General features: G+C 37.8%; 2 protein-coding genes across 2 annotated transcripts in view; one reads left to right on the top strand and one right to left on the bottom strand.

Annotated features, from left to right (window-relative positions):
- LOC137005805 (zinc finger protein 721-like) overlaps positions 1-18,176 on the bottom strand; it is a 73,171-nt gene extending 54,995 nt beyond the window's left edge. Inside the window, exons 1-4 of the mRNA XM_067366473.1 lie at positions 18,142-18,176; positions 17,321-17,444; positions 4,162-5,357; positions 3,996-4,079 (exon numbers count right to left, since the gene is read on the bottom strand). Coding sequence (XP_067222574.1) covers positions 3,996-4,079; positions 4,162-5,357; positions 17,321-17,444 — 1,404 coding nt within the window. The 5' untranslated portion in view covers positions 18,142-18,176. The remainder of the gene's footprint in view (positions 1-3,995; positions 4,080-4,161; positions 5,358-17,320; positions 17,445-18,141) is intronic.
- Positions 1-26,698, top strand: part of LOC137005952 (gastrula zinc finger protein XlCGF57.1-like) — a 779,808-nt gene that overhangs the window by 628,045 nt on the left and 125,065 nt on the right. The window lies entirely within an intron of this gene.

Here is a 26,698-nt window from a genome sequence, read left to right as displayed (position 1 = left end):
TTATTACTTTTGCATCGATCACAACTATCTTCAACATTTGAATATATTTTTGACAGTTTAGATCTAGTATAATATATGCAGTGAAGGACCTTGAATTGTATTAAACTAAGGCGTGCACAGGAAGTGGATCCATTTACTCTTTTTAGAGCATCATCCCATATTTCATCAATGAAATCTAACTGTTTTACCAGATAATCTGTATTAAAATTAAAACAGTGACAAATATGATACAAACAAACATGTTAAAAAGGTTGTATGAGTTCATTCATGTGTCCAAATTGAAACACATTAAATGTCAAAGGGTTGTTACACATTTTTTTAAAGTCAAATTTAAGGCTTTTTAAGACCTGAAGAAATAAAAATTAATACTAACCTATACTTTATGGCTTTTACTAATTAAATGAAATCATTATCAATAAAATCCATCTTTGCAATACAGAGGTGACACAGAATGAGAAGTGGCATTAATATATTTACACAGTATTTACAATTTGTCTACATAAGTTTAATTCAATATTTAAATATGGATTTTTTTTCTAATTTTAACTTTTTAATTAAAATGTCCCTTAAACATGAAAGTAAACTGCCAGTAGGTGGCAGCAAGTCACTGGTATTGGTTATCACCAATACCGGTATATTGTCACACCCTAATATATATATATATATATAGCATGGTGACGTTGATACAATGTGGTGTTTTCATCCGAACCATCATTTTGACTGAGATTGCAATTTCAAAGTTTGATTTATGTTGAATCAACATTGAAATTTTGATGAAAACCAAAATATGGGCGATGATGTGGGTGATTAAAAAGAGCATCACGAGTTTGTCTTTAGCCTTGATTAATAAAATTCCACACTGAAAAAAAATGCTGTTCTTACTTAGAGTTTTTGTCTTATTTCTAGTCAAAATATCTTAAAGTTCTTGAATCAAGAAGCATTTTATTGACAAGTAAAAAATATCTTCTTGTTTTCAGGAAAAAAAAGTCAAAATTGAGTGAGTTTTTCCTTAAAACAAGCAAAATAATCTGCCAATGGGGTAAGCAAAATAATCTTATTTCAAACCAAAAATAAGATATATAATATATATCATATTTAAATATGGATTTTTTTCTAATTTTAACTTTTTAATTAAAATGTCCCTTAAATATGAAACTAAACTGCCTTTATTTTAAATATTGTGGTTATCGCCAATACCGGTATATTGTCACACCCTAATATATTATATATATACACACACACAATGTGGTGTTTTCATCCGAACTGTCATTTTGACTGAGATTGAAATTTCAAAGTTTGATTTATGTTGAACCAAGAGCCAAAATATGGGTGATGATGTGGGTGATTAAAAAGTGCATCACGAGTTTGTCTTTAGCCTTGATTAATAAAATTCCAACAATATTTAGCTGATCTCTAGAAGCCCATGAGCGTGAATATTAAACTTTACATAGCCTATGTTTCTGTTACTCTTTGCATTTACTCCAAGGCCTTCATTAGAAGGAGTTAAGGCTGATGAGGTTGGATAATTAGAGAAATGAGAAGCACACCCTTAATGATGGTGACATTGATCATACATTGAGTTGCAGTCCACAGCATGACTACATATAATACATATATATATACATTATATATATATATATATGTATGTATGTGTATATATGTATGTATGTATGTGTATATATGTATGTATGTATGTGTATATATGTATGTATGTATGTGTATATATGTATGTATGTATGTATGTATGTGTATATATGTATGTATGTATGTATGTATATATATATATATATATATATATATATATATATATATATATATATATATATATATAATATTTTATATATACACATACACATACACACACATATATATACACATACATACATACATATATATATACACATACATACATACATATATACACATACACACATATACAGCTATGGAAAAAATTAAGAGACCACTCCAAGTTCAGAAATCAATGTTAAGTGGTCTCTTAATTTTTTCCATAGCTGTGTATGTACACACACATTATATAACTTTTGGATCAGAGGTAAAGCACATATTTACAGGAGGCCAAGGGAGAAGATACGTCATAATCAAACACGGAGGAGAAAAGCGACGTGGATGCTGTCATGAAAACCAAAAACACATTTTTTGAACTACTGTAGAGTAGCTGAATGTGTCAAGATGCTGGACACTATAGTTGTGATTTTACTGTAAAACACGATTTATTATGTATAGATAACAGGAGAGCTCTAGTAAACACACATAACTTAATTCTTCGAAATGAATTTACATATTCTAAACCATATACATCTTAAAGATGCTTATTAAATTTCTATTTTACGTATGACAGGAACATCTTTAAGTATCGTGATTTATGAGTGATGGATTATAATCTATGAGTGATGTGTGTGTGTGCTATTATTCACTGTTGTCAACACTGTTTACATGAATGAAAATAATGTAAATAAATAAATCTACATAAAATACACAAGTTTAATCTATTTCATTTGTCCATTAGTACTGTTGGTAAATGAAGGAACATTTGTGTTGGATAAATAGTGAGTTAACACATCATCAACATGTAAATGTAGATTTGAGCACATAAATCTCAGAGGAAACTTAAATCTTGTCTGATGTTACAGGGACAGATGATCATGTGTGTTTATCCGGTGATGAAGGAATAAAGCCGTCAAAGGCTTTGAGTGAGGATACTACAGAAATGAATACAAAGTATATTTAAATCTTAAGTTGTAGTTTAGTTTGATTATTGCAAAATTGTGTAATTATAAAAATTTTAAATTAAATATGGCAAGAACCAGAATGCTGACATGAATGAATTGTAAAATGTTTTAATCTGTTTATTTATTTATGCTGATGGAGAACACATGAATGTTTGCAGCAGACACAGATTATCCCGCACATCTTCTCCTTGTTGTGTGGTTCAGAGGACCATCATCATGGTCTTCCTCATCCTCTGGATCAACAATGAGAAGAGCAGCAGTGAGGGACATGATGGATGAAGGTGTTCATCAGCTGCTTCATCAGAATAAAGCTGCAGAATCGGCACAGCTGTGTTAAGATTGCAGCAGGACTGTGAATACGCGATTGTTAGATCAATACATCTGATTAAAGCTTTGTTTCGTGTGTTGTTGTATATGCATTTACTTATTGTCATTATTACTTTTATTAATTCTTTTTTTTATGCTATTATTATCAGTAAATTTATATTTTTTATTAAGCAATGAATTAATGCATGAATTGACTGTCAATGGAGATGTATTCAAATCAGCTGTATTTGTCTAGTGTGTGTTCATGCATAGCTGTCATATGACAAAACATTTCACTTTGCTTGTTTTACTAAAGAAGTAATATGAAAAATAATATAATTAAGTTTTGGTTTATCAGCATGTATCAATATTTTTGTGTGTAGATTTGAGCAACCATAACCAAGCAAAAAGTAGGAATTTTGAGTTTGTATTAGGACTCCTATATAGTAAATTACTCCTTGCCCTCCAGCCGCATTTCACATGCAGCAATGATGTCATGTGCAAACAACCTATAGAGAAGGCATAGGACGTAGAGTAAGCTTTGTGAACTGTGAGAGTTTTATCCTTTTAACATTTAAGAGGCTGTTGTGTCGACCTTGATTTATTGCAATATTGAGCAGTTCAATTTAATTTTGATTTTAGAAAATAATGAATTAATCAATCAAATACATTCCTTATTTTCACTGACATTTCTGAACTAGTGCATCTTCCAAGCCTAAATTCAGCATGAGTAAAAAATTAAGTACTATTAAAGTCTCAGATACTTCAAGAATTTTACTCAAGTTATATTAGAATTGGTGACTTGTAACTTGTAATAAGAGTCATTTTTGCTGTAAGGTATCTGTACTTTTATTCAAGTATGGTTTTCAGGTTCTCTTTAGACCTCTGTTTTTTCCACAGTGACTTCTAAAAAAGTTCACCTTTCCAATGAATTTTCATGTGGCCCTCAAGGTAACCTATAAATCTGAAACTCTTTCCACACTGATCACATATGAATGGCTTCTCTCCAGTGTGAATATTCAGGTGGTGATACAGGGTCAATTTATGTGTGAAACTCTTTCCACACTGATCACATGTAAAAGGCTTCTCTCCAGTGAGTTCTCATGTGTTGCCTGAGCCTTTGTTCCCGTGTGAAGCTATTCCCGCACAGAGTGCAGGTGTAAGGCTTTTCTCCAGTGTGAGTACTCATGTGGGCTATAAGGCCTTCTTTTCGAATGAAACTCTTTCCACACTTTTGACAGGTATGAGGCTTTTCTCCAGTGTGAGTTCTCATGTGGGCTTTAAGGTTTCCTGTCTCATTAAAACTCTTTCCACACTGTTGGCAGGTGTAAGGCTTTTCTCCAGTGTGAGTTCTCATGTGGACTTTGAGTTTTCCCTTTTTACTGAAACTTTTTCCACACTGTTGGCAGGTGAATGGGCTCTCTCCATTGTGATTACTCATGTGGGCTATAAGGCTTTCTTTTCGACTGAAACTCTTTCCACACTGTTTGCAGGTGAATGGGTTCTCTCTAACATGAATTCTGATGTGAGCAATTAGGTTTCCTTTACGACTGAAACTCTTTCCACATTGTTGGCAGGTGTGAGCCTTTTCTCCAGTGTGAATTCTCATGTGGGCTGTAAGGCTTCCTTTCTCATTAAAACTCTTTCCACACTGTTGGCAGGTGTAAGGCTTCTCTCCAGTATGAATTCTCATGTGGGCTGTAAGGCTTCCATTTTGTGTGAAACTCTTTCCACATTGTTGGCAGGTGTAAGCCTTTTCTCCAGTGTGAACTCTCATGTGGACTTTAAGGTGTCCTTTTTGACTGAAACTCTGTCCACACTGTTGGCAGGTGTAAGCCTTTTCTCCAGTATGAATTCTCATGTGGACTTTAAGGCTTCCTTTCTCATTGAAACTCTTTCCACACTGTTGGCAGGTGTAAGGCTTCTCTCCACTATGAATTCTCATGTGGACTTTAAGGCTTCCATTTTGTGTGAAACTCTTTCCACATTGTTTGCAGGTGAAAGGTTTCTCTCCAGTGTGAATTCTCATGTGGACTTTAAGCTTGTCTTTATGTGTGAAACTCTTTCCACACTGTTGGCAGGTGTAAGGCTTTTCTCCAGTATGAATTTGCATGTGGACTTTAAGCTTGTCTTTATGTGTGAAACTCTTTCCACACAGTTGGCAAGTGAAGGGACTCTCTCTAGTGTGAACTCTCAAGTGGACTTGAAGGTTTCTATGTTGATTAAAAGTCTTTCCACTTTTAGTTTCTGTCTTTTGAGCTCCTTTTTGTTCATGACTCGCCTCTTTCAGTGCCATTAGGTCTAGGGAAGAAATAGACAATTTAGACATTTAAAGCATAAAAATCAACATGTATGATCTATACCCTATCCTATCTTATGGATCAGAGATGGGCAGCTTTGGTACTGGAGGACCACTCTTTTGCAGAGCCAAGTTTCATCCCTAATCAAATACACCTGCCCTTGATTTTCAAGCATTCCTGTAGACTTAAGGCTGATTTATACTTCTGCATCACGTGTAACCTGTAGGTATGGCTTAGGCTGTGAGTGCCACACATAGAATACAATGTAGCCTGATGTGCACCTCTTCAAAAATGTAACAATGCGTCAATTCTACACGGACCGCAAGCCCTATGATTAGTTTGCTGATTTGCTGTTTCTATGGCCCCTCTATTTGTAAGCTTCTCTGACAACGTACATGACAAGCTGCTTCTTCTTTGGCTTTGGCCTTAATACTCAACATGACCGTGGACACTGCCTACCAGTGGTCTGGATGCACGTCGACGCGGACAATGACGCAGAAGTATAAATGATAACAGACGCATAGCCTACGGTGCAGAGGCTCCATACCTGTTCGATCAGGTATGGAGCTAAACTCTGCAGAACAGTGTCCCTCCAGGACCAGAGTTGCCCATCCCATCTATAGACTTATACTCATTACACCAGTGGTTTTCAAACCTGGTCCATAGGGACCCACCACTGCACATTTTGTATGTATCCTTTATTTTTCACATCTGGTTAAGATCATCAGCCTGTCAGAAGTTTGCTGACATTAATGGAGGAATTTGCAAACTACAATTCCTGTTCATCACTGAAAAGTGCTTGTAATGATGCGAGACATAGCACACACAATTGTAGTAGCCATTCTGTACTTGGTTGTGACCTCACTTCATCCGTACCACGTCCAAGCCTGATCCAACCATGCCTTTTCAAGCAGGCCAGGGAGCGGTACAGAGAGATCACACTAATGACATTAGACGGAAATAATGAATGCTTATGAGATGTGTTTCCCTCAGCACAAAACTTACATTTTATGGTTATATTCGTACCTGTAAATTTTATAAAATTGGGGCTTACGGTAATGGCAGCAGAGCAATCGGTCATATTTTTCACCTCTCCCAGTTCACGTTCCTGTTTTTTAAAATTATTTTCCTTCACCCATCTTTCTCAAATTCATTATTTTGTCGCTTCATTGTTAGTTTGTCATGCCAAAGCCTTCAAAGCAGAACAAGCCGGACCATTCTCAAGGCTTTAGGGAAGATTGCACTGATTCTAGCAAGGCTAGTGCTAGCAGCGATCACGCAGTAACGAGCAGAGAGCTCGTTACCTGATTTCTCGCAGAAGAACGTTGGCGCACGCAAAAGATGTTGAATGACTCTTTCGCTAAACTGGAGTCTGGGCTGGATGTGAAAGTTGATAGTATCATCAAACGCATCGATAAAGTCGCTGCGGTTATCGACTCCTTTGCGACTCGTCAGGCTGAAACAGAAACTCGTATCTCCACTTTGGAAGATGACATTGCTCCGCTAAAAGTGAAACTGACTACACTCGAGAAACATGGCACTTATGGAGAAGGTTACAGATCTGGAGGGTCATTCCAGACAGGACAATATCAGAATTCTAAACCTAAAAGAGTCCGTTGAGGGAAGTGAATGATTTTTTGCGTTTTTGAATGATAAACAGATCCTAGTTTTTCATTTTTGTACCTCAGGAGTTTTAGACAGAGAGATCCAGAGATCAAAATCCCCTCTCCTTCCCGTCTTTTACTCCTATGTATAGTTTACTTTTCTACTTTATTTAACTTTTTATCACTTCTTAAATGGCTGTTGGTGTCAAATTGAAGGGGCCTAAATAATCCAGTGAAATTAGTTGCTACTATGGACTTTTTGTGTAAACATAGCATAGTAGTCCATTTTTCTTGCTTGCTCCTCAGCTTCAAATAAATCGAAAGGTGTGGTGATAATATGTCAGCATAATCTGCGCTTTAAGCTGTTGGATACTTGGGCAGATAGCAAAGGTAGAATATCAGTTGTGAAAATTCATATAGAAAACAGAGTTGTTGCCTTTGTTTTTAATTTATACTCCTAATACTTTTGAAAAAGAATTTAACGAACAGATCATCAAGGTACTTCTGGAGCTTTCTGGCTTCAAATTCATTATTGGCACTGATTTTAATGCTGTTGTTGACTGTTCAGTTGATAGATCGGGAAACTTCAAAAAATTAGATCAATGTTCTTCTGAGGCTTACGTTCCTGGATCAATGATACCGGGGTGGTGGATCTTTGGCGTATAATAAATCCTGATGTTAAAGACTACACCCATTTATCATTTAGTCACAAATCTTTCTCTCGTATTGACTTTATTTTTTCTTCTGGAGGTTTGTTTCATAATATTGTTAATGTTAACTTATTGCCAGTGGCATTTTGCGACCATAAGGCAGTGATTGCTTCTGTTTTGTTTAACTCTATCCAGTTTGGGCCCTAGATGGCGTTTCAACACCATGCTTCTCCGAGATGAAGCATTCAAAACTAAGTTTTCAAGTCAACTAACAGACTTTGTTAATGTAAATAAAGGTTCAGTTGATGACCCGAGGATACTCTGGGATGCTATCAAAGGGTTTATTAGGAATTTTACTGTATGTTATGCTTCCAGTTTATGGAAAGCTTGATCATCTAGATTACAGCATCTAAACTCTCAGCTCAAGATGTTCTGTTACAACAAAGTTATGATGAGGATGTAAGGCTTCAATTTGATCTTGTGAAAAAAGAAATAAATGCATTAATAAATTATTAATAATATATTTTAAAGCAGCGTGCAGAATTTTTAATTCATAGAACATGGCAGTTGTACTATTTTAATGGGGCTAGACCCAGCCATTTACTAGCCCTTAGATTGAGGTCCAATGAGCATTTTTCAGATATCAGCGCTATTAAGTCAAAAGATGAACCCTCACAGGTTAATGATACTTTTCACAGTTTTTACTCTGAATTATATAGCTCAGAGGTATCACATAACTAGGATACTTGTAAAAGTTTTCTAAACAAAATACGGCTTCCCAAGCTATCTGAGGAAGACTCTCTAAAATTAGATACCCTAATTACCTTAGATGAGCTTAAGGAGGCTGCTTCCAAAATGTGTAGAGGTAAATCCCCTATATTAGATGGAATTCCTCCAGAAATTTACACAGCCTTCTGGGACAGACTGGGCCCTCTACTTTTTGATATGATTCAAGTCTTGCTCAAAAAGGACAAGGAGCCTAATGATTGCTCAAGTTATAGGCCTTTGTCCCTCCTAAATGCTGATCTGAAAATTTATGCTTAATTTCTTGCACAAAGGCTTTAGCCGGTCATGACTAAGCTTGTCAATTGTGACCAGACAGGTTTCCTTAGAACTAGGTTAACATCTGATAAATGTTAGAAGATTACTTCATATAATACATGGCACTTCTTCATTGACTCTGCCTGCTGCGGTCCATTCTCTAGATGCTATGAGCCTTTGATCATCTGGAATGGCCATATCTGTGGTCTGTGTTAAAGGTCATGGCTTTGGGGTCCTCTTACATTCGTATGATCAAGGTGTTGTATGCAAATACCACAGCCATGGTCCGTTTCTTTTTGCACTTTCTCTTGAGCAACTGGCACAGACAATACGCATAGATAAATCAACCCAATCACAATATGTGGAACCAGTCATCACATTTCACTATATGCAGACAATGTCCTCATTTATTTAGGTAACCCATTGCATTGGTAATCCATTATGCAAAACATTGCATCATTTCCAAGTTATGGAAAAACAACATTCTTATTGTACAGTACTACTCAGAGCATGTAGTCGAGATCTAAATCATTTAAGAGGCAATTTATTAGCAGATGGAGTCAGAACCAAACATGTAAGACAAAAGTTCACAGAGAGCCTCTGCGGCTGGGTCAAGACAGAACAAAAGTTCATCAATGGACTCTGTGGCTGATTCAGGATAGGATGAGAGCGTGTCGCTGGATGCCACCACCGTGCATGTAGCTGAAGCAAGCACCACCACTTTGTGAGGTTCTGCAGCATATGCAGCCACCTCTGGAGATTCAGCGGTAATGTACGTGGCCCAGGTACACCATAAGGCGACGCCCATTATGGGGAGTGCTGCAGACAGGGGAATCAGTTCAGGAGCAGGAGGACTAAAATTAATTGGTTTGGGGAAACCAGCTGTTCGAACTGACACCAGCGGTGAATCCTCCACATTGGATCCTAACTTCTGACGTTTGATGACAGGCTCACCTGACAGAACAGAGGAGGGTCGGAGATGTGAAGTGACATGACTCTGGACGATAAGCAGAGACGGGACATGACTCTGGACGATCAGCAGAGACGGGACATGACTCTGGACGATCAGAGTAGACGTGACTCTGGAAGATCAGCGGAGATGTGAAGTGGCTCTGGGAGGTCTGCTGAGACATGACGAGGCTCTGGGAGGTCTGCTGAGACATGACAAGGATCTGGAATGTCTGCTGAGACGTGACGTGGCTCTGGAAGGTCCGATGAGAAGTGACAAGACTCTGGAGGGTCTGCTGAGATGTGATGAGGTTCACGAAGATCAACTGTGACTTGACTGGGCTCAAGAAGATCAACTGTGACTTGACTGGGCTCAAGAAGATCAACTGTGACTTGACTCACGTAGATAAACTGTGACTTGACTTAGCAAGATCAACTGTGACTTGATTTGGTGTTGTGATGGCCAACATTTTGTGAGTGGGTTCTAGCGCAGCCATCAATAAAGGCATAGAAGTAATGTTGTGTTCCTCCACGACTCCCACAGTGAACAAAGGACAACACAAAATTAAGGCATAGTCCATAAAGTCTCTTAGACTGCAATTGAACTTCCCTTCAGGAAACCAGGATTTTATGGGCTCATTTAGGCCAAATCGGAAAATGTCCTTCAAAGCCACATCATCAAATGGAACTTGAAAACATAACTCACATAATTGATGAACGTATTCCTCAATGGATAAGTCTGTTTGCCAAAAACGTAGTAGCTGGTCGACTGGATCCATGGTTAGACTGGAAACGCTCATCAAGGGTGCTGGATCTTGGTTTGGCTGAGTATTCTGTAACGTATGGGACGGGACAGTGGAGTTGGAGATCCACGCACAGGCTTTATTAATAGGATGAGCGTAGTCATACAGGCAGAGACTCAAACACCAGCAAACAGATACAAGAAGGCAAGGCAAAACAGTAATCCAAACACAGGCAAATGTCTAGGCAGGAAGCAAACGATGATAAACAAGGAAACAGTCCAGGTTCAAAAACACAGGCACGGCAAGGAACACGGAGACAAGGTTGGATACAAGGCTAAACAATCCACCTTTTTCCTTACTTCTCCATGGGGGGCGCCATATTGGTGAGTTACTCCCGGTAGGATGCTCTGAGCTTCCGTTTAGTAATTGTTATCAGCTAGACAACGTTCCTAGTGATGGCGAATAGTGGAGGTTCTGGGAGAATTTGTGCTGTAAAAGGTTGTCACAACAGCTACAGAAAGCTCAAAAAACTTCTGGAAGATGAGTGTTACGACCACAAGCCAACAACAAAAGCGGAATGTAAATGTCCAAAACCATTTAAATTGCACAAGATGCCAACCAATGATGATGCCAAGACGCCAAAAGACAATGGCTCGCTGCATTAATTTGAAATTACTGCCACGTAACATCCATGTATGTTCATTCCATTTTGTGGATAGACAACCAACAATGGAAAATCCTTATGGAACTTTGGCTTGGATACGATCGTCAATTAAGAAAGAAGAGAAAATGACAAACTTGTCCAGACCAAGGTGAGTCTATTCACTAGCCTTGTAAATAAAATAACGTTAAAGTGCTACTAGGTCAGCAGAATTAATCAAAATACGGCTTATGATATAGATACTGTGTTTTTATGTGTGCTTAAACATCTTTAAGAAACCAGCCTTTCCTTCAGCACTTGAATGTTAACTTGTAGCATAAGTGTACGTGTTGCGTTGTTTTCACTGCAGTGAAAGTGAAATCCAAAAGCCAAGGAACCTGGACTCAAGGTCTGAATCACTACTATGCTTGCAACACTATTAAATATTTAGTGGCTATTGCACCTTGTGGTCTAGTAATGTTTATATCAGCAGCATATGGGGGCCGCTGTAGTGACAAATTTATCACGTGTGACTTTGGTATTCTTGAATACTTTAAACTGGGAGATGCAGTGATGGTGGATAGGGGTTTTTTGATTAGAGACTTGTTGAATGAAAGACAAGTCAACTTGATAATTCCTCACTTCGCAAACAAAAACCAGCTGACAGAAGAAAAAGTCACATGCAGTCGCAGGATTGCAAATGTACGGATACACGATGAACGTGCAATTAGGAGACTGAAAGTGTACAAGGTGTTGTCTCAAACCTTGCCTATCACTCTTATTAAATTTTAAATTTAATAAATTTTAAATAAATTTTAATATTGATAAAATTCTCTGTATATGTGCAACTTTAGTAAATTTGCATGGTGACCTAATCCGTGAAGCAGATAATTAATGCTCAGACTGTTGCATGTGGTGAAATTTGTACATATGCATCTAATCACAATACTTGACATTTTTAATTCTAAAAAAAATCTCTCCCAATATATATATTTTTGGGTACTTTGTACATACACTTTTTAAATTAGTCTAAAAAACATTAAATACAAAACGCAAAACCTGTAAACAAGGAAATATAAAATAAATCAAAAATTTTGAAAACCGATGACAGATTACCAGAAATTTTTTTCCTCTTACATGTCAGGATCTGTACACTTTAAGAAAAAAACACGAGTGCACCTTCAGAGAACATTCAACCTTTGTGATCGGATTTGAGAGGAGAGACGTTCTGAAATGGTCATCAGTCAGCGTCATTCTGATATTTCGTGGATGTTAAAAAAGATTTCATTTTGCAGTATAGCTAGTAAGCCAACAGTTTTCGTTTATGTAATTTTGGCTTAGCCTATAGTTTTGAGTGACATGTTATAGGCTATTTAATTTAACCTATTTTTCTCTGTGATATTTAGCCTATTATTCTTTGTGACATTTTTTTAGGGTGTTGACAGCATCATAGACAAATAACAAATACAAATTTTGTATAAATGCAAAATTTTATATCTGTTATCCCCAATCACTCTCCTTCTTTAGGGGATTGCCTCGTCCTTCACTCCCATACTTCGTAGCCGCATTACCCTAAAAAGGTAGGGAAGAGATGCTCTCTCATGAATTTATCAGGATTTGTTGTAACTCATACTGGTACACCTTTAGCTGAACTAGCAGTGATCCTTATCTGTCTTGCACTATGCCAGACCTCTGACAAGCTCTGATTTTGTGTTTGAATATCCAATTCAGCTGCCTGGTCCATGTTCATTTCTATGTATTTGTTGTAAAATGCTTCACATTTACTCCAAGTCAAAGTCTTCCCATGTGGCTGATGGGGTTCTAAGCTCTCAGTGTCATCTGTCTGCTCTGATACATTGGTATCACTGGACTATTTTTTAGTTCAAAAATTGGTTTTGTGTCAACTACGCAGGAGCATCCAGCAGTTTCCACTACTACATTATTTTGTAACATAACCCACGAGATGTGATTGGGTTTATTTTAAAGCCTGACTCAGCTCTACCTCCACTTTTAGGAACGTGAACTGCTGATGATTGTGACAAAGAATTCTTCAAATATTATTACTCAGTGGGTAATTGTATGCTTCCGTGCTTTTATAATTTCTTAGCTCCTTGCCGTCTGCACCCTCAGACAAAACAAGATAATTGAATGTGTCAACATATGTGACTGCTGGCAATTGTTTCATATCATCAATCCAGGAGGTGGCAGTCAATTTCATAGGATGAGGAACAGACAAAGTTACGTTGTTTATGGTCTTTTTTAAATAGTCTTGCTGCCACCGCAAACTAATGTTGCCATCACTTGTTGACATTATGGACATTAAAATGAAGTAAAACAGATTACAACAACCTTATGTTCAAGTAACTTTAAAGGTCCCGTTCTTCGTGATCCCATGTTTCAAACTTTAGTGTGTAATGTTGTTGTTAGAGTATAAAGAAAATCTGTAAAATTTTAAAGCTCAAAGTTCAATGCCAAGCAAGATATTTTATTTAACAGAAGTCACCTACATCGAACGGCCAGTTTGCGCTACATCCCTCTACTTCCTTCACTAAAACAGTTTTTTGACTAACCTCCGCCCATAGGAATACACAAGATTTGCGTTTGTAGAGTGTGTTTGTCGCCATGTCGTCGAAACGCTGCTATTTTCATCCCGCAGTCCAATCACCAGGTCTGATTCCGGCTCAAATTGATAGGGTAAAATTAAAGACATGTTTACAATAACATTGAGCGCATGCTTCTCCACGTTATGGTAAGAGGCGTGACCTTTCCGGGCAAGGAGCACTAAACTGCTGTCGAATCACAACACAGGAACCGCTGGCACAATCAGAACTCGTTACGTATTTCTGAAGGAGGGACTTCATAGAACAAGGAAGTCATCAGCCCGTTTTTATGACCGTGGAAACAGCGGTATACAGATAAGTAAATTATGTGAAAAATACTGTGTTTTTTTACACGCGAAACATGCACACATGTTATATTGCACACTATAAACACAATCAAAGCTTCAAAAAAACACGAAAAACGGGACCTTTACTGACTAAACGCATAAAGTTGCGAACTTGAAGTCTTGAGCATCCTCCCTACGCGCACACGAAAAAACATAATGGGTAATTTAGCATTTCGTGAAAAAGGTGGATACTCAGCTTATAAAGTGTCACTGTTGAGAAACAGGTGTGAATGTGATGAGTGCTCTAGTTCTACATAAGTCCACTTGAAGGAGTGAATGAACCAGCTGAGTGAATTCGGACACTTTTCTGTAAAATTATACTCAGGGATGGGCAGTATTTATGATACGTGTATTTCAAATACGTATTTCAAATACAAAATAGTATTTTGTAATTTGTATTTGATAGGGTTGATGAAAATGGCTTTGTATTTTGTATCAGAATACTTTAGTGTTTTGTATTTTTAAAATACTGTAAAATACTTTGTAAGAAGTCTACATGATGACATCATAAAACTGCAACCTCTGATTGGTGCTTACTCAATAGTTTGCCACGACAAGTTCAGAACAAATGTAAAGTTTAGATTTTGGTTTTAGTAGCTTAGGCTAAAATAGTTTACTAATTTACATAATGTTCTTAAACTATTATACCGAGCAGCAGCCCCCTATATCTATGATTAACATTCAAATGATTAATTAGTTAGAATCGAGTTGCTATTAATACAGGTGCCATCAGTGGTCTTCTTATGAATGACTTGTGAGTCAGTGTTGCTGATGCAAAGTAGCCCCTTTGTTACCAAACAACAAGTAACTAAATTAGGATACAGTTATTAGCGAGTCATTCACAAACATTAAACTGTTGGTTACTTTAAAACTAACCTTCATCTGCGAGATCACAGGCATATATGAATATCTGATCTGTTAAAGCCACAATATGTAAATTTTCACTGCTAGAGGTCGCTTATTCAGTCACTTATGCTTGATTTTGTGAAATCATGGGAGGTGTTGTCTTCAAGTCTACAGCCAGTGGAAAAGAATCGGGACGGGTCTCGGTCAGAAGTCATGTTCATGGATGAGATTATTAACGTTACCGTTTAATGTTGGAGCTGAACGAGGCAGCTGGAGCGAATGTTAATGAGGGACGAGCCTCGAGAGCAGGAACTTTTATTAGGCCACAGTCGCTGCTTCCGCTTTTTTTTGGTCCTATGTGGGGTAATGTGTGCTATCATATTAGATACATTTGATTGTTGAAAGTTTTTATAATGCTACTCTGTGTGTTCGCTCAGCAGCTGCTACGAGACACTTGTTGCACACTGCAGTAAGCTAGATCAATATTAATCATGGTAAAACATGGTACTCACTAGTGATCGACCGATGTATCGGTTTACCGATATTTTTCCCGATATTTAAGCATTTTTCCATAATCGGGTATTGGTTTTGTAATATCGGATTCACCGATTTACGCCGCCATCTTGTGGCCGTTTTGAGACTTCCTCCGTCTGAGGAGATCAGTCAACAACAGGTAAAGTATATGTTCTACTTGGTTTGCTTTAATTAATCAACTTTATCTAACATAACAGACATGCACAAATGAGATCTGAGACAAATTCCTGATATAGTTAATTTATGCAGCTTGTTTCTAAACAATTGAGACGAACTCATTGAGTCACGTAGTGTAATTCGTCATGTCCTGCCCCAATAAAGACGTAACTTTACATTAATTAAATAAAACAGACGTGAATGAGTGCATGTTGAAAATAAAAGCGCTGAATTTAATTCTCTATCTGTTGTATTTGCTCACCATTAGTCTAGAAGAAAAAGTTCGTTCATATTGCTTAGCAACTGACGGATGATCAGAAGGCTTAAGCACGGCCACTGAATGAAACTTTTGACAAGATTATCTTGTTTAAACACCCTAGATTATATTATCATTTACTACATAACAATTATTTCGCTAATACACATATAAATATAGCCTACCGCTTTGTGGAAATTATTTATTATCTCCATGCGCGAACGCGGTTGATTAAGTTATAGTCAAACAGCACTTTGTCAGTTGGCATTTCATGATTTAACGTTAGATTAAATTTAGATCATAAAATGCCAACTGGCAAGTGCTGTTTAACTTTATTAGATTATATAATCATTTGATTTACTACATAACCATTATTTAGTTAATACAAATCTAAATAAATGCAGCTCTGTGGAAATTATTTAGTATCTCCACACGCGATCACGGTTGAGTAGCCCAATTTATAGTTTTGTGTAAATGCATAGATAAGTTACAGCACTTTGTCAGAAAGCATTTCATGATCTAGACCGACAAAACAGAATAATTAATAACACTAGTTGGAAAATGCAATGATGTATACTGTTTTGTTTGTTACTTTCCTGACAATGTTATATATTCCAGCTAATATTATTCAGTAAAGTTTTTTTTTGTATGCAAGGAGGGAGTGATTGTTATAAATAAAATGGTTTGTTCAGCTCATTTGTGTTGTAATAATTGTCAAAAACAGAAGTATAACAGTAAATAAATATCGGTTCTGCATATCGGTTATCGGGTACATAAACATGCAAATAATCGGTATCGGTTATAAAAAAATCAATATCGGTCGATCAATAGTACTCACGGTAAAACAAGAAAACAAGATTTAAACAAGAAGCTAATATAACGTATAGTTTTCTGTTGATGAATGAATCCGAACAGTTCCTCATTTGTCTAATAAAACATATAATATGTTTTATTAGACAGATGAGGAATATAAATCGTCTTTGTTTCCATGGTTTCTACTAAATAAAACTGGAAACTGACGGTATGATTTCATTGATAGGCGACGCACAGACACGGCCTGTGTCCTGTTTAAAACTGCTTATTTCTCTGGATTTAATAATTCTTGGAAACATTTGGGATAATGTAAGTACACAAGTCCACCAAAATATACATTGTTCTAGAGGTTTTTAAATATTTTAATCCAAAAAAATCTTACTGTACATATTGTCCCTTTAACTCGTTTCATATGTCAGATTTATTGCAGAGAAAAGCTGTTGCTATCAAACATTGTTTACTTAATCAGCTGAGTCAGTGTAATGGTGAAGAGATAGATCAAACGGGCCAGCTTAAGGAAGGTTTGCAAAGAAATTTCATGCTTCCTTGTAAAAGTATGTATTAGTATTTTCAAAATACAAAAATACAGTAGTTTGATACATGGTGTGGCTGCTGTATTTTGTAGTTTATTTTGATACATTTAAAATTAAGGTATTTGGTATTTTATTTTAAAATACATTTTGATGTATTTTTGCCCAACCCTGATTATACTTCTGTATATTCTCTATTTCTGTAGAGCTGGACATTTTAATAATGATCAAATTCAGCTTTGAGAATAAAACCAACCTGTTTGTTCATCAGTTTCTTCATGTTTCACTCTGAATGTTTCTTCAATCTTTATGTCTTCAGTCTCCTCTTTCATAAACACCATCTTCATGTCTTCACTCTCTTCCTCTTTAATAAACGCCATCTTTAAGAAGAGAATAATTAACAGAGTTAATGGTCTAACATGATTTTTTTTTAAAACACACTAAAAACTAACACTGCAAATTAATAGACTTAATATTTAGGCATTTACGACTGATGAAAACATGTTTAGGTTGTTTGTTAGTGTTTCTGTTGTTCTCATTTGTGCACTGTTCACATGCACACGATTCACTGAATCATTTCTCAAAGTGTTTGACTCAATTGACTCGGAGTTGAAAAGTTCTGTTTCTCCATTATTACTCTCCAGAGACTGAACTCGTGTTCATGATAAACTGATTTATGACTGATGAAAACATGGTTTGATAGTTTGTTAGTGTTTGTTGTTCTCGTTCATGTTCATTGTTTGAGCAGCACGTATCGTGATTCACTGAATCATTTCTCAAAGTGTTTGAATCAATTGACTCGGAGTTGAAAAGTTCAGTTTCTCCATCATTACTCTCCAGAGACTGAACTCGTGTTCATGATAAACTGATTTATGATATATAGAGAGAGAGAAGTGAGACGCAGGTTTACTGTTTCTCATCAGTGGATGAGCTTTAATCACACTAATATCCTACTGTTAGATAAATAAATAAACATTAAATAGTAAATAAACTAATTTACCATCGCTTGTTTAAAACAAAACACACAACTATTAATCATTGTACTGTTTCTATCGATTAAAAATTCTTAAAACAAACCTTTCTTCAGCAGAATCACAGCAGATGCAGGATCGCGGCGCAGTCTTATGACGTCATGTAGTCACTCCAAAATAAAAGTCCTGTTCACACACAGCATTGTCTACATGCACAGAAGTGCATTGAAATCTAACTGCTTTACTGTATAATCTTTGTATTTAAAATAAAAACAGTGTTAAATATGATACAAATATGTTATAAAGGTTGTATGAGTTCATAATGTGTCCGAGTTGAAACACATTAAATGTCAAAGTCATTGTGAATTTGTTTAATAAAAAATTTGTTTTACCTAAAAACACACACACACACACACATATATATATATATATATATATATATATATATATATATATATATATATATATATATATATATATATATACTATTAATTTGAGTCTAAAAATGGTAAAATATGTAGAAAGTTATCTTTCAAGTTTTTAAAGGGGACCTATTATGCAAAATTCAAAACAATACCTAAACTATACCTGTTCTATCTCCATCTCCAGAAACTGACATTATAGAGAATAGAAATCTGACATCACACCGCATTGAGTTCTGGGTAACTTCTTTGTGCCTTTTTGGAGCCATGGGTCGTAACAAATGGGGGCTCGTCCGTTTGGATTTGTTTAGTGTTAACGTCTTTTACTGCTATTGTTGCAGTGTGAGTTGACCGGAAAAGCACAGCTAGTTTTTTCCGCTTTGAGTAGTGAAGATTGTCAAGATTATGAGAGAATTAAATTGGTGGTGTTAAAAGCTTACGAATGTGTGTCTGAAGCATATCGTCAACGTTTCAGGGCGTGTAAGAAGGAACTCAGGCAGTCTCATTTGGAGTTTGTACACAATTTGAGAAAATACTTTACTCGTTGGTATACTGCTCTTGATAGATGATTTGGTTCAACTGATGATATTGGAACAATTTAAAGTCTCTGTTCCTGATAACATTGCCACATATATTAATGAACAAAGTTAATTCACCTGAGGAAGCAACAGCATGGGCTGACGATTATGTACTCACTTACAGAAGTAGTTTTGTCAATTGGTGTTCACGGGGAGACGTAAATAAAGCGCGGTCAAGTACATCTCTGAATAGTTTTCCTTCTAAGTCTAGCTATGTTCCTACTGGGAGGTCTGATTTGTATAAGTCATGTAAATACTGTTGTGAATAGGGGCACTAGAAAGCAGATTGTCCTGTACTTGAGGAGAAGGCAAGACGTGAAGTTCATAAGCCTCCTAAATCAGCTGCTTTTGTGGCCTCAGTTCCCTCTAATAATGATAAGAATTGTGTGAAGCAAAAAGTGAATACTAACTGTTTATCTGTATATTCTCCTTTCATTACAGAGGGCTATGTTTCTCTTGTGGGCAGTGATGAAGAAGTTCCTGTTGGTGAACCTTTTGAACATCTTATCATTGACTGTGTGGGCCCTTTACCAGCTTCCAAATCAGGTAGTAAGTACTTGTTGACTATAATGTGTTTGTATACACGTTTTCCTACTGCGTACGGTCACTTCTCATTCAATAGTAAAAGCTCTATGCCAATTTATGTCTATCTTTTGTAACAGTTTTTCTGTCACATTAGTTCCCAGTAGCTTTGGTATGATATAGCTAACCTGATCAGTAGGGGGTGATCAATAGTTGTTGACTGACTGCCTAAAAGGGGATAGAGAAGAAGTACTGGGCAGGAAGTAGTGTGCTAAGCACATGGGATTGCCTTGTCTGAATAACCACACTTGCGGTTTTGGCCACTTGAGAGTTTGTGCACGCAACAGGAAATGCGCATGACCATCCCATGTCTTAAAAATACCCAAGTGCAGTGCCCTTAATGCACACTAAACTTGAGTGGACATCCATGACATGCGGAGTCCCTCAAGGTTCAATATTTGCACCCCTCCTGTTCATCCTATATATGCTGCCACTGAGCCAAATAATGAGAAAGAACCAAATTGCATATCACAGCTATGCAGATGACACCCAGATTTACCTAGCCCTATCACCTAATGACTACAGTCCCATTGACTCCCTGTGCCAGTGCATTGATGAAATTAAAAATTGGATGTGCCTAAACTTCCTTCAGTTAAACAAAGACAAAACTGAAGTCATTGTGTTTGGAAACAAAGATGAAGTTCTCAAAGTGAATATGTACCTTCACTCTCGGGGTCAAACAACTAAAAATCAAGTCAGGAATCTTGGTGTGATTTTGTAGTCAGACCTGAGTTTCAGTAGCCATGTAAAGACAGTAACTAAATCAGCATATTATCATCTCAAAAATAGTGCAAGAATTAGATGCTTTGTCTCCGGTCAAGACATAGAGAAACTTGTTCATGCTTTCATCACCAGCCGGGTGGATTATTGTAATGGGCTCTTCACTGGCCTTCCCTAAAAGACCATTAGACGGCTGCAGCTGGTACAGAACGCTGCTGCCAGGATTCTGAGCAGAACCAGAAAACATGAACACATCACACCAGTCCTCAGGTCCTTGCACTGGCTTCCAGTTGCGTTTAGAATTCATTTTAAAGTACTGTTACTTGTTTATAAATCACTCAAAGGCCTAGCACCTCAATACATTGCAGATATGCTCATAGAATATAAACCTAACAGATCACTCAGATCATCAGGATCATGTCACTTAGAAATACCCAGGGTTCACTCAAAGCAAGGAGAGTCTGCTTTTAGCTGTTAAGCCAGCCGCAGCTGGAACCAGCTTCCAGAAGAGATCAGGTGTGCTCCTAAAGTAGCCACATTCAAATCAAGACTCAAAAAAATATCTTTTTATTTATGCATTTACAGATTGAACACTGTATGTTAGTGATACCTGCGGCACTCATATTAACCCTCTGGAGTCTGAGGCTGATTTGGGGCCTGAAGAAGTTTTGACATGCCCTGACATTTGTGCTTTTTTCAGTTGTTCATAAACATATGAATGGAAAAAGTGTCATTACACTGTATTCAGCACAAACTAGGCTACAATAATATGTGAGGAACATGTATGTACATGTTTGTGTTTTTGAAGGAATAACATTTATGCGTGGTTATTGAAAAAACAAAAAACTTAAGTCACTGAAATAAGGGCAAAAAAAGTATAGTAAATCTGTGTTTACAAGACTTCTGGGTATTGGAGGTTGTAAACTAGAGTTTTTGCTTCAAAATTATGTAAACATTATGCTGCCTACTCCTTCATATAAAACAATATATTGATTTAGTTTTTGTAAGACACTTTTTGCCAAGAAACACAGTATTCGAGGAGGCGTGAATCACCACTGAAAATGGGCCATTCTCACCTGAGAAGACAAAATAATTGGATAGTAATGAGCTGAAATTACTTGCATATTAATGAGGCATTTCAGTCAGGTAGGCTGTGAAAAAAACCTTCTGTGATGTCTCAAGCTCATCATGATATATGAAACATACAGAAAAATATTATTACAATATAAAGTAATGGTTTTATATTATACTTTAAAATATAACGTATTTCTGTGATGCAAAGAGTCTGAATATAGGCTTTTAGTTTAAAAGCATGCACATTTGGAGAAATATTGGATTCTCATATGCTTATGTCAATTTTCTATACAGAGGAGATATATATATTTAATATTCATTGTCATTACTATGAGCGCTGGTGTTTTCAATTCATCCTTGAAGTCGGAGGGCGCTCTGTGCATTTTTAGTCCACAAATTCATCTAAAAGAAGAAGAGGCTATTCCATGAATGGAGTTTCCAATACATACAGCAGCCGGAGGGCGCTAAAGAAACAAAAACTCATCTAAAATTCATCCATAGAAGAAAAGTAAACAGGAACTAACTGCATGTCTTCTAGAGCTCCCAAACCATGACTTTTACATCCAGATAAACACTTTTCAAGACAATAAATACACGATTGAGACGATGAATGCATGTATTGCCTCTGAATTTGCGTCTGAATAGCGCTGGCTCCGTGGGCGTGGCCGCATTAGCGGATAATGAGCTGAATCACGGACCTCTGACATGGCTCTCTTTTCATACAGATTACATAAACACAGAAGGTTTGTTTTCGATTTGACTTACATGATTTAAAACCTGACATCTTAACTTTTTTTAGACATAAGTTTAATTTTTCTGTGATTAGTATTCACTAAGTTACAGTTCATTTTCTGAGAACTATCAGATTGGACTTCGTTCAGAGGGAGACGAGAGATCACGCATCATGTTAGTTTTCTTTATTTTACAAAAAGCACAACATTGTGTTTTTACTCTGAGTGTATACAAATAAAAGAAGACATTCTATAGTTTCAATTGATATATTACTTATGTCTCTATGACAAAAAATGACGGAGTATTTTAAGTCTGTTTTGCTGCAATGTGAAAAAAAACCTGCAAAACGCGCCGGCGCGTTTTCAGACCTCAGAGTGTTAAACATGTTCATGTTGTATTGAAGCGTTTGTCCAAGGCTAAGCTCACTGTAAACTTGGCAAAATGTGAGTTTGCTCGGGCTACACTGGCTTACCTCAGGAAAGTGGTAGGAACATGCAAAAGTCCATGCTATTAAAAAATTTCCTGTGCCTGTCACTAAAAAAGAACTGATGAGGTTCTTGGGATTAGTGGGCTATTATAGTTTCTTCTGTTGTAATTGTTCTACCGTTGTAGCCCCTCTTACTGATCTTCTGAAAGGTCACGTGAAGTTTGTTTGGTCTTCCAACTATGAAATAGCATTTGAAAATATAAAAACTTTATGTTTCTCACCTGTCCTGGCGGCACCTTGCTTTGACAAGTTGTTTTCTCTGCAGGTGGATGCTAGTCATGTCAGAGCGGGAGCTGTTCTACAGCAGTATGATTCGGTGGGTGTTATTCATCCTGTCAGTTATTTCTCACGGAAATGTAATGCTTACCAGCTGAACTATGCTGTTGTAGAAAAAGCTTGTTTGGGCTTTGAAACATTTTGCCGTTTATGTTAGTTCGTTAGTTAGTTATGATATGGCCAATTATTTATACGGATCATAATCCGTTGACATTTCTGAATTCTCTCCAGTGTCCCAACCAACGGCTTATTCGGTGGTCATTTTTTGCAGTCGTACAGTCTTGACATTCGACACATTCGAGGGGCAGAAAATGTTGTGGTGGATGCTTTGTCCTGTGCCCCTGTTGGTGATTAATGATTTATTTTTTGTTACAGGGATTCTCAACAGAAACCCTTTCTTAAGGGGAGGGGTGTGACAATCCAGTGTCTGACGCCCCCGTATCTAGACGATGGATGATTTCATGAGTGATTTTATGGGGTTCCCCCATTTGAGCGCCCTTTAAAAGGAGCCATGTGACCATTCTTCAGGACTCCTCAAAGTTTGACTTGGTTATTTTTTCCTTTTGTTACACTTACACTGGCATTACACTACGTTACAGTTCATGCCTACACCTTACTCTACATAACTGATTCAACTGACATTACAGTTGCACTCGTTTGGTTTACGTTGTATTTTGTTAATAAACCTTGAGTTAAATTTGACGACAGTCGCTTCCTTTGTTGCGGCCTTTTTGGAGCCATGGGTCGTAACACACTAAGTGTTTTTGAAAGTTTTGATTTTGTTTGGTTTAATAATTAACATTACCTTTGCAAGTCTGTCTCTCACTCGCTCGTGAACAGGGACATTCAAATGCTTAACAAGAAAAATGCATCATGTGGCTTAAAGACAAACACAAAATTCTGTACATATCTATTAAAGCATACTGTGTGGAGATACGTATGAGCCCAAAATATGAATGCAACAAACTTACGTTTACATCTCCTCTTATGTAAAGAAAACGCTTAATGCACTGATATTAAAGAGACCATATTCTGTTTACTAATAAAGCAGAAATGTGCAGAAAAACAGATGAGACCAAAATAAAAACTTTCAGTATCACTTAAAATGCCTAAGCCATTTTATAAAGGGAATAAATTGTTTAATGTGTAATTAAACATGCTGTGTTCATGTTCTCATCTGCACATCTTTTAATATCACTAAGTAAATTAAACCAACGTTTTTAAAACTTACAGGGTGATACACACAGAAAGGGACGGAGACACAGGTAAGAGTTAAGATGTGTTTATTTAGCAACCAGAGGATGAATAGCAGAATGCAGGTGAGTAAAGTCAAGATTAGCTTGTGACTGTAGCAGTGACTGGATCTGATGTTGATTCTTATCTTTCCTAGGGAACGTGGATGCAGGCAGACGTTAATTTCTTATTTACTGTTTAATAACATTACAAAAATTAAATAAAACGTATTTAATGGTCCTGGATCAGTTGTTTTTCTTAACACATTAACTAAAAAAAAAAAAAAAAAAACTATCAAATGTAACTATTGCTCAATCTTAGTTAATGCACTAAACAATGAGACAATGAGTGTTACACCTGTTGTTCTTTATAGCCTAATGTATTATTGTATTTAAAGCTGCAGTCTGCGATTTTTGGCCTTCTAGCGGTTAATAAACAGAACTGCATGCATGTTGCGGAAGAACATTGTAGCCGGAGCTACTCTTCTGCGTGTATGTCTATGGCGAGTCACACAGTTACGGTGATACTCTGTGGCGGGTCCTACCAGTCCGGTCCGAAATAGTCTGTATATAAACACTATAAACATATATAAACACATTATAAACACACTATAAACACATTATAAGTGTACCATAATGATTCAGGGTAAGACAAAAACCATTGGATTCATGTTGTACATTCTCATTATAGAATTTTTGTAAATTTTGAACAAAAATTATGGACAGCAGCTTTAAACAGTTCTTTTTGTTATTACAAAGATTTCTTAAAGGTGCAATATTAAATAATTTTGTCTGCTAGAGTTCACTAGAGGCTTATACAAAAAGGCGTAGCTTGACGCCAAGTTTAAGAGCGGAATTGTTACAGCTGGTGGTGTAAAGATGAGGCAGATCACGGATTTCCACACACATACAATGCTTTAATATGAGTGCAATATAAAGGGAGTGCTGACAATAGAGTCCAGGTGCAGGTGATGAGTGATGATGGGGAGATGACGAGGGAAGTGAGTGCAGGTGACGAAACAGGAGGATCATGAGAAATAGAGTCCAGGGAGACAAGGGATCTGTGACAGTACCTCCCCCTCCCGGTAGGGGGTGGGCGCCCTGGAGACCTCAAGCCAGAGCAGGGGGAGGAGCAGATTGGAGTGGAGGTCTCCAGGGCGGGCTCAAAAGCCATGGCGGGTCAGGAGCCGAAGGCAGCCATGGAGGGTCAGGAGCCGAAGGCGTCCATGGAAGGTCAGGGGCCGAAGCCTTGAAGCCGTCGAGCCCAGGTGGCACTGAAGGACCGGCGGGAGATGGCGGAACCCACGGCTCCACCGACCGAAGCGCAGCCGGGGCTCCAGAAGGCCGCAGAAGAAGACAGACGACATACAACAAAGTGAACACCGGGGGGAGTGAGGAGGCCAACTGGAACTGAGGGACGGAGCAGAGACGGAGGAGCGCAGTCCAGAAGTGAGGGCAGGTCGACGAAGAAACAAGGTGTGAACGGGGGCAGGATGGATACTGGTGAGACTAGTGGACTGATGGGCCATGGTGGTGACGAGGGAGGTTGGAGCCAGGGTGTAGGTAATCGCCCAGAGGTCCGAGGTAGAGATCTGGGCGAAGGGGCTTGAGGTGGAGGTTCAGTGTAGATACAAATGGGAGGAGGAGGGAGAGGGAGGCAGGGAGGGAAAACAGTCTTTGGGCTGGAGAGTTCAGTAACACAGTTCATAATAGGAGCGGGCTCGGCGGAGGCTGGAGAACTTGGCTCGGCGGAGGCTGGAGATAGTAGCTCGGCGACTGGGGCTGATGGCCAGTCCATTCCCTCAAATACAATAAGAATTCCCGTAGGGACGGGAGCGGGCTCGCACAGGGATGGAGCGGCAGGCTCGGAGAGGGCTGGAGCGGGCTCCATGGAGACTGGAGCGGCTTGCTTCTTCCTCCTCCGCTTTCGGGACCCAGTGGAGGAGTGTGGGTTCAGTGTGGGACAAGCAGGAAGTTCGCTGGAGGGGTAAGCGGAGGAATACCCTGGCTGACTAACTGGCCTGGCCAACCTTGTTTCTGGACGGACTGGAAACAAACACTCATCCTGAACCTTTTCCACCAAGAATTTGGAATGATTCAAAAATAAAATAAAATTGATAGTTTCGCTTAAGGAGAAACGATAATCAGGTTCATCCAAACGGAGAGTGTTGTCATCCAGACCATCCAAAAACAGGGCGATTAAGTAAGCATCGGGCCAGTTAGTCAGATAAGCAAGCTCAACAAACTCTTCCACATACCTCTCCATAGTGATGGCCGATTTCGAAACACTGCTTCATGAAGCTCCGAAGCTTCATGAATCTTTTTGTTTCGAATCAGTGATTCGGAGCGTGTATCAAACTGCCAAAGTCACGTGATTTTAGTAAACGAGGCTTCATCACGTCATCACTGTTTCGAAACAGTTCGAAATTTCAATGGTTCACCAACAGAGGGCGATGATAAAGTGAGCCCATGAATCATGCAAATTCACTGAGAACTATTGAACAAGTGTCTTAGGGCTTTACCCTATGGTTTTACCTGATCTCCGATCAGTTTTATACAG

Source organism: Chanodichthys erythropterus, chromosome 3 (assembly GCF_024489055.1).
Source record: "Chanodichthys erythropterus isolate Z2021 chromosome 3, ASM2448905v1, whole genome shotgun sequence".
NCBI lineage: Eukaryota > Metazoa > Chordata > Actinopteri > Cypriniformes > Xenocyprididae > Chanodichthys > Chanodichthys erythropterus.
This window is presented reverse-complemented; position numbering and strand designations above follow the sequence as displayed.